The 10,158-nt window shown below is 34.3% G+C and overlaps 1 protein-coding gene across 1 annotated transcript; it reads right to left on the bottom strand.

Moving 5' to 3' along the window:
• Positions 1–701: 701 nt before the first annotated feature.
• On the bottom strand, positions 702–1,673 carry LOC134376500 (olfactory receptor 10AG1-like; the record flags this gene model as incomplete). Its single annotated transcript, XM_063095026.1, has 1 exon — positions 702–1,673. A coding segment is annotated over one exon (972 nt), but the record flags the coding sequence as incomplete, so codon positions are not given.
• Positions 1,674–10,158: the final 8,485 nt, after the last annotated feature.

Raw genomic sequence — 10,158 nt, 5'->3', positions numbered from 1 at the left:
TTCCAGGGAAATAAATATTTTGAGGGGTAATACTCAACTTACTACATGTGAGTATACAAGTTTATGGTGAAAATTCTAGATGCTTTCAATGGTAAATAGATATTACCAAAACAAGAGCAAAACTACAATGAGAGGGAAAGATGTTATTAAAAATCAGTGAGAGATGGGACAATAAAGGACTAAACATCCTTAAGGTTTGTAATCTTAAACAGACATGGACATAGACAAGAGATAGAAGCAGGAGAAAATGCAGAGAAACCCCCAGTTCCCATTTCCAACATCTTAACTAATTCTGATGTTTCACATGGCCTAAATTCAACCATAGGGTCAGAAAAGTACATCAAATGCATCTGAGGAAATGAAAACACTTGAGAAAATTTTCACAGCATGACTGTGATTCCTGGTTATATGAAACACTCAGTTACCTCTCACCGTACTGCTCAGGCAATCTCTTCACTCAACAGTTAACCATGAGAGGAAAGATTTCTTATCAAGGTTACATTCTTAGAATTGTGTTATTTTGTACACTATTTACACATAAGCTGATAACTAACTCTATGAAAAAAGGTCCCTCAACAAATGTGAGGTTATCGTTTTAATTATCATTATTTAGGAACATAGGGAAAAAATTAAAATAATATTTTTTTGGTAGCTACATGACAATCCTATGAACAAATTATTTCTGTAATTTAAGTTTCACCTCATGTTAATAACTTAGCTAGGAGTTTCCTCAGTGCCATCATGATATCTTTGTTCCTCAGAGTGTATATAACGGGATTCAATGTTGGGATCAAAATGGTGTAGAAGAGTGATATTAGTTTTCCCGTCCCTTCAGCTTGATGTGGTTTGGGCTGTAAATAAGCAACAGTAGCTGTTCCATAGAACAGCACTACAACTATCAGGTGAGAGGAGCAAGTGGAGAAAGCTTTTGCCCTTCCTCTGGCTGATGACAGTTTCATAATGTTGCAGATAATTTTTCCATAGGAGACAACTATCAACAGAAACGGAACCAAGAGAAATATCACTGTAGCAACATACACTGATATCTCATTCACGAACGTGTCACCACAAGCAAGCTTGAGTATTGGGGGAACATCACAGAAGAAGTGATTAATTCTGTTAGATCCACAGAAGGGCAAAGAGAAAATCTGGTAAGTATGCCTAATTCCAACTGGAATTCCACTGATCCAGGAGCCAGCCACCAGCTTAGTACAGACCCTGTGGTTCATCACTAGACAATAGCGCAGAGGGTGGCAGATGGCCACATAGCGGTCATAGGCCATCACTGTCAGAAGAAGGCACTCTGTGCCTCCAAGCATCAAGACAAAACACATTTGTGTAGCACAGGCAAGCAAAGAAATGTTTCCTTTCTGTGTGCAAAGGTCCATGAGCATTCTTGGGATAGTGACTGTTACATAACAGATTTCCAAAAATGAAAAATTGCTGAGGAAAAAATACATGGGTGTCTGAAGAGCAGGGTTAATTCTTGTTATTAGTATTATGATGCTATTGCACATCAGGATAGTCAAATATATGAATAAAAATACACCAAAAAGAATCCACTGGAGATTGGGAATATCAGAAAAACCCATAAGAACAAATTCTATCTCTGTAGTGGTGTTTGATAGTTCTGTTTTAATTTGCTCTGCATCTGCAAATACGGTAAATTCAAGATGGTTAATTCATTCGTATTTTATACCACAGCTTTCTTTTGTGTTAACTGGATTAGATACATAAATACAGTTATATAATTTCTTAAATTATTTCCACCATTATCTTGCTCTGTTTGTGGAAATTGAGATTTGAAACGTCCCAAATGAACTGATATGCAGTTGAAACCAATTCAAGAAATAAAATCCTCATATATATTAGACTTAAATGTAATGATATGAGAGGTAATGAGAAATGTGCATTCTTATTTAGTGAATATTATGGAAAAATAGTATTATTTCACCCCTAAGAATGGAATTATGGGGCCGGCCCCCTGGCTCACTTGGGAGAGTGCAGCGCTGGTATCACCAAGGCCGAGGGTTCGGATCCTATATAGGGATGGCCAGTGCACTCACTGGCTGAGCGTGGTGCAGGACACACCCTGCCAAGGGTTGTGATCTGATACAGTCTTTTTCTGTTGTTTTACCTGGGTTTGCTATTTTTCCCTGTATTTGGAGTCAAATTACATCTTTCAGTTTGAAGCATTTATCTGAGAGTTTTTATTTAATTCTAACTCAGAATGAGTTTTAAATCCTCCCTTTTATACACCAAGAGCATCAAGTTTCTTAAACCAATTCTATGCTACTGGGAAAAAGTATATGCATTATCATAGCTCTAATTTACGTATCTCTGCCATCACTTTTGCTAAATATAAAAAATATTAATATCAGAATGCTGCTTATTAAATTTCCCATTAACACCCCCATCTAGCATGCTATTATTTATGTGTTTTTCAATCTCCTCATATCTTTACACCTGTATACCTTCCTTCACTTAGCCCCATCAGCTGATGCTTTTGACTTAATATGTTGATTTTAAAAAGTGAACAAGTAGGCTCTCATATTTACATACTTTTATTAGTATGAGCTTTTAACATTATCTTAAATAAATTACTTTATTGTTAAATTTCACCATTATTATTTTACATATATGTAATTTTACTTAATTGTATAATAAAGTGAAGAGCTACATAAAATATATGAAGTAATTAGCTCAATTTCAAATAAAGTGCTCAGAATTTTATACTTTTCTATTTTATGCATTAAATAATAATCCTCACATTTAAATTATTCTTAAATAAAATAGTCTAACAGCACAAAGGATACCTTACATTTGTGGATTTTCATGAAGCTGCCTATGAAGGAATAAGAGATTTTTAACCTATGAAGTTAATAAGCTCTTATTTTTTCAGAAAGTCACTCTAATTGTGTATTATCCTGGTTTACTTCAAACATCAACTATTCTTAAATAGTAGAAGTCAGGCTCACTCTGGGGAACATCTTCTCTAGTGTATCAATTTAATTTCTAGAACACCACTTCTGTTTGGCAATCTATCTCATTCATTATTCAAAACTACCTTCTTTGGAAATACCCATTCTTCTCTTTAGTGCCTCAATGGAATAATGGACTCCCGTTTGGGGGGAAGTCTCGTGGCAGTGAAATACCACTTAATTGTCTACAACTACTTTAAGGAAAAAGTGAAAATCTTTACAGCTATTGCAGTTAAGGCCCTTAATAAGTAATGTGCAGTTGTCATCCTTACATTTATTCCTATAATTCACACAGTTCCAGATCATCCAGACCTTTAGAAAATGTGTCACCTGCTTTGTCCAATGAAAAATGCTATACTTGGCATCTTTAATATATTGGGTGGTGAGATCCCTTATCAGACATGTTCCTAGGTTCACTTTTGTGAAAATTAAAGAATCTCATCACGTCTGCTGACAAAAATCTAGATATTTTCTTATAGGTATTTATCATAACTTTACTATGTTAGTAAATAGATTCAACCATTTTCTTTTTTGTGCTGATATTACATTTTATTTTATTTTTATTAAGTATACATATTCATGGGGCACAGAGCTGATTGTCAGCAACTGGGCCCAAAATGTGATCAGATCATTACTGTCAGCATGTACACCACCACAAATTGCACTTGTTCCCTGTACCCCCCATCCAACCTTTCCCAAATGCCCCTTTGCCTGTCCCCTTTCCCCCAGCAACCCTAGGTTTGTTCTTTCCTTCTGCAAGTCGAACACACCACTATGGTCTTTCTTTCCTTCCTTCTTTCTCTGTTAGCTCCATTTATGACTGAGGACATGTGGTATTTTTCCTTCTGTGCCTGACCACTCAACATAAATTCCTCCAAGCTCATCCATGTTGCTGTGAATGGCAGAATTTAATTCTCTTTTAAGGCTGAGTAGTATTCCATTGTGTAAATATACCACATTTTCCTTATCCAGTCATCCGTCAATGGGCATTTAGGTTGGTTTCATATCTTGGCAATTGTAAATAGAGCTGTGATAAACATGGGACTGCAGGTATCCCTTCAACATGATGATTTCCATTCCTTTGGATTATATACCCAGACATGGGATTGATGGTTTCTATGGCACATCTATCTGTAGTTTGAGAAACTTCTATACTATTTTTTTTTCCATAATGGCTGCATTAATTTACAGTCCCACAAACAAAGTAGAAGAGATCTCTCTAAATCTTCCCCAGGATTTGTTACTCTCAGTCTTTCTGATTATAGCAAGTCTAACTGGGGTGAGTTGATTTCTCAATGTGGTTTTGATTTGCATTTCCCTGAAGATTAGTGATGTTGAGCATTTTTTTTAAAGTACCTGGTGGCCATTTGCATGTGCTCATTCACAAAATGGCTACTCAGATCCTTTGCCCATTTTTTAATTGGGTTGTTTGTTTTTTGGGGTTTTTTTTTACTGTGTAGTTGTTTGAATTCCTTGTATATTCTGGATATTAATGCCTTGTCTGATGAATAGTTTGCAAATGTTTTATCCCATTCTGTGCATTGTCTTTTCACTCTGTTGATTGTTTCCTTTGCCATCAAGGTTTTTAGTTTGGTTTAATCCTATTTGTCTATTTTTCTTTTGTAGCTTGCACTTTTGTAATATTATTCATAAAATCTTTGCCCAATCCTACTTCCTGCTGTGCTTCCCCTAGGTTTTTGTTAGTATTTTTATAATTTCAGGTGATATACTTAAATCTGTATTTCATTTTGAGTTGATTTTGGTCTATGGCTAGCAGTGCCCTTCTACTTTCAGTTTTCTGCATCTGAATGTACACTTTTCCCAGCACCATTTATTGAAGAGGCTGTCTTTTCCCAGCAGTATTTTCCTGGTGGCTTTGTCAAAATCTGTTGGCTGTAAGTATGTGGATTCATTTCTGGGTTCTCTATTCTGCTCCATTGGTCCACATTTCAGTTTTTATGCCAGTACCATCCTCTTTAGGTTACTATAGCTTTGTAGAATAATTTGAAGTCAGGTAGTCTTATGCCTCCATATTACTTTGGCTATTTGGGGTCATTCGTTGTTCTTTATGAATGTTAGGATATCTTTTTCTATTTCTATGAACAATTTCATTGTTATTTTGATGGGGATTGCATTTACTCTGTAGATCACTTTGGGTAGGATGGGGATTTTCACAAGTTGATTTTTTCAATTCATGTGGATGGAATCTCTTTCCACCTTTTTGTGTCTTCTTTAATTTAAGTAGTGACTTGTAGTCTCCTTGTAGAGATCTTTCACCTCCTTGGTTAAATTGATTCCTAGGGTGTTTTTATATATGTGTGTGTATGTGCATGTGCATGTGCGTGTGCGTGTGTGTGTGTGTGTGTGTGTGTGTGTGTGTGTGTGTTTGTGTTTAGTGACTATTGCACATTGTTTAGCTTTCTTGATTTTGCTTTCTGTTGGTTCATTTTTGGAGAATAAAAATGCTACTGATTTTTGGGGTGTTGATTTTGTTTCCTACAACTTTACAAAAATTGTTAGTCAGCTCTGGGGTGTTTCAGTAGAGATTTTCTTTTTTTCTGTCTATAGGATCATGTCATTTGTAAACAGGGACAGTATAACTTCTTCTTTTTCAAACTTAATGCCCTTAATTTCTTTCTTATACCCAATTGTTCTGGCTAGTACTCCCAATACTATGTTAAATTGGAGTGGCAAGAGCGGACATCCTTGTCTTGTTTCTGTTCAGGGTGATATTGGTGGTGATGGGTTTGTAGTATATGACTTTAATTGTGTTGAGGTACTTTCCTTCTATACCTAATTTGCTGAAAATCTTTATCATGAAGGTATGTTGAAGTTTTTCAAAGGCTTTTTCTGCATCATTGAGATAGTCATATGGGTTTTGTCCTTGTATTTTTTGATGTGATGTATTATATTTATTGATTTGCATATGTTGAACCATCCTTGTCTCCCTGGGGTGAATCACACTTTATCATGGTGTATAATTTTTTGGATGTGTTGCTGTGTTTTAATTACCAGTGTTTTGTTGAGGGTTTTTGCATCGATTTTCATGGGATATATTGGCCCTTAGTTTGCTTTTTTGTTGTATAATTGTCTGTTTTGTGTATTAAGGTAATGCTGACCTTATAAAATGAGTTTTGGTCAATTGCCTCTGTTTTAATTTTTTGAAATGGTTTGAAGAGAATTGGTATTAATTCCTCTTTAAATGTTTGGTAAAATACAGCAGTAAAGCCAGCCAATCCTGGGCTTTTCTTTGTTGGGTGACTGATTATGATTGCTTCAATCTCATTCCTTCTTATTTGTCTGTTCAGGCTTTCAATTTCTTCTTGAAAGGTAGTTTGTATGTGTCCAGAAATTTATTCATTTCTTCCAGATTTTCAAATCTGTTCGTGTATCATTGTTAGTAATAGTCTCTAATAATGCTTTGTATTTCTGTGGTACTGGTTATGATATCTTTTTTTTCAATTCTGATTTTAGTTATTTGGGTCTTCTCTCTCTCTCTCTTTTATAATAATAATAATAATAATAATAATAATAATAATAATAATAATAATAATAATAATAATAATAATAATAATAATAATAATAATAATATTTTGTTAACCTGCCTATTGTTTTTTCTATTTATCATCTCAAGTAACCAACATTTTGTTTCATTGATCTTCCATATCATTTCTGGGGTATTTTTATCATTTAGTTCTGCTCTGATTTTAATTATTTCTTTCTGTCTACTATGGTATTGAATTGCTCTAGTTTTTTCTAGTTCTTTGAGGTGTAGCATTAGGTCATTTATTTGAAATCTTTCTATTTTTTGATGTAAGCATTTATCAAAATAAACTTCTGTCTTAGTACTTATTTTGCAGTATCCCACAGGTTTTGATATAATGTATCTTTATTTTCACTGGTTTCAAGAAATATTTTGAGTTCCTGTTTAATTTCATTGTGGACCCATGAATTGTTCAGGAGCATGTTGTTTAATTTCAATGTGTTTGTGTAGCTTCCAGAATTCCACTTGTTATTTATTTCTAGTGTTCATATGGAACAACAAATGACCTTGAATAACAACAACAATCCTGAGAAAAAGAATGAAGTGAGAGGCATTAAAATACTTGACTTCAAAATATACTACAAAGCTATAGTATTCAACACAGAATGGAGTTATAGCATAAAAATAGACAATTGGACCAATGGAATAGAATAGAGAATCCAGAAATTAAGGCATGTAATTACAACCAACTAACTTTTTTTTTCCATGACCGGTAAGGGGATCGCAACCCTTGGCTTGGTGTTGCCCGCACCGCGCTCAGCCACTGAGTGCACCGGCCATCCTTGTATAGGATCTGAACCCGCGGCCTCGGCGCTCTCAGCACTGCTGCACTCCCAGTGCCACATTCTGCTGAGTGAGCCACGGGGCCAGCCCACAACCAACTAATTTTTGACAAAAGAGCTGAAAACATACATTGGGGAAAGGACAGCTTCTTCAATAAATGGTGCTGGGGAAACTAGATATCCATGTGTAGAAGAATGAAACTAGACCCCTACCTCTCACCATATATACAAAATCACTGAGAATGGATTAAAGATTTGAATGTCAGACCTGAAACCCTAACAATTCTAGAAAAAAACACAGAGGAAATGGTCAAAAATGTAGGACTGGGAAATGGTTTTATGAATAGGCCCTGAAAAGCACAGGCAACAAAAGCAAAAATAAACAAATGGGATTTTGTCAAAGTAACAAACTTCTGCACAGCAAAAGAAATGGCAAATGGAGCAAAGACAGAACATGCAGAATGGGAGCAAATAGCTGCTAACTACGCAGGTGACAAGGGGCTAATATGCATAATATAAAAGGAATCAAAACAACTCAATAATAATAATAATAAAAACCCAATTAAAAAAATGGGAAAGGAAGCTGAATAGACATTTGTCAAAAGAAGAGACACACATCACCAACAGGTATATGAAAAAATGCTCAACATCGGTAATCATCAGAGAAATGCAAATCGAAACCACATTGAGATATCTTCTCACTCTAGTTAGGCTGCTATCAAAAAGACAGAAAATAAGAAATGCTGTCTAGGATGTGGAGAAGGGAATCCTTATACACTGTCAGTGGGATTGTAAAATAGTAGAGCCATATGAAAAACAGTATCAAGGTCTCTCAAATAACTACAGATAGAACTATCATATGACCCATCAATCGTACTATTACATATACCCCACAGGAATGCAAATCATGATGTTGAAGGGACACCTGCACTCCCATATTTATTGCAGCTCTATTTACAATAACCAAAATATGGAAGCAAACTTAATGTCCATGGATACAAGATTGGATAAGGAAAATGTAGTATATATACACAATGGAATACTACTCAGCCACAAAATGAACAAAATTCTGTCATTCACAGAAACATGCTTGGAGAAAATTACATTGTCAAACAAGCCAGTCACAGAAACAGAGATATAGCATGGTCTCACTCATATTTGGGAGCTAAAAAGCAAAAACAAATAATGCTAACAATACTAACACTAACACTAACACTAACACTAATACTAATACTAATACTAATACTAATACTAATACTAATACTAATAATAAATTGAACTGTTACAAGGAGAGAGAACTGTGGTTACTAGCAATGGGAAAGGAGAGGTGGAAGGAGTGCTAGTGAGATGGTGGTTGATGGACAAAAAAGTACATCTAGATAGAAAGAGTAAGTTCTGTTGTTTACGGTAGATCAAGGAATCTCTTATTAACAATTACTTACTGCACATTTTTAAACAATGAAGAGATAGGATATCAAATGCTCATGTCACCAAGAAATGGTTTAAGTTTTCCAATGATGGATATGCTAATAACCCTACTAGATCATCATGTCTTGTATACATGCAGTGAAATAAAACTCTGTACCCCATAAACATGTAGAATCAAAATGTTTCAATAAAAGATTAATTTAAAAATTATAAAAAGAGGAAATACAGCCAGATAGATGAAAGAATTTTTCTGTCCTGCTTCATTTCACTGAATTAAACTACGTTCTGAATTGACAAAACCATACCAAAAAAACCCCCCCACAACTTTTTCTTCTGCCTCATAAACCTTTGTTTGACACACCAATAATATATATGGCAAATCTTATAGTAGTTTCCTCAAAGTATCCCAAGATCTTCATATTGTCAAGTTTATTTAATGTCCCCCACACTTTATCTGAATTAAATTTTTACGTATTGATATTATTATGTGATTTTTGTTTTTAGGTTGTCGATGTGTTGGATTATATTAACTTATTTTTGAATGTTGAACTAACATTGCATATTAGGGTAAAATCCCACTTGGCACTGGTGTGTAATACTTTTTATACACTGTTAGTTTCAATTTTCTAATATTCTGCTAATTTACTGCATCTATATTTATGAGATATGTCTATTTTAATTAAATCTAATTTTCAAGTTTACTAAAATTTCCCCTACAGTGTCTAACCTGTTATTAATCTTATAGAGTAAATTTTTAATTTTAGATAATATATTTATAATTTCAAAAAAATTAATGGAATTTTTGTCTTACATTTCTCTATTCATTGAGCTTCCGTGTTGCTTAAATATTTGTTCACAGGTGTAAAGATTTAATCTGCATCATTGTCTACCAATTTTATTATCCCATTTACTTGCAGTCTTGCTTGTATTGACTAAATTCTTTTCTGGTTAAGATCACATTTTCCCACTTTGTGAAATATTTAGTAACTTTTCCATTGAGTGCTGATAATTGTAGTTATTATGGTATTTGTATGCATTTTTGAATTATTTTTGAAAACTACTGGTGGTTTGGAACAATTTGAGAATAGTTACAACGGTCACATACTTGATTTCCTAAAGATCTACCATAATGAACTAACACATTTTTATTATTTTGGGGGGGAAATGGGTTTGGGGTGTGTGCGTGTGTGTGTGTGAATTAAAAAGTGAGCTCTCAATCTCTAAGGATATTCACATTGATTAAAGTATAGCTATCTCATATTTTTTAATGTAAACGTTAGTTAGAATGCATTTCTCTGTACTTTAGAATCAAATATTTCCCACCTCCATTAAAATTCAAAGTTTATCAGGTTTTAATGTCATTCCAGTTGTTCAAGCCAATTCTCTGACTTTGTGCACAATACTTGATATTTAATTGAAGACC

This window comes from Cynocephalus volans, chromosome 4, assembly GCF_027409185.1.
Source record: "Cynocephalus volans isolate mCynVol1 chromosome 4, mCynVol1.pri, whole genome shotgun sequence".
NCBI lineage: Eukaryota > Metazoa > Chordata > Mammalia > Dermoptera > Cynocephalidae > Cynocephalus > Cynocephalus volans.
This window is presented reverse-complemented; position numbering and strand designations above follow the sequence as displayed.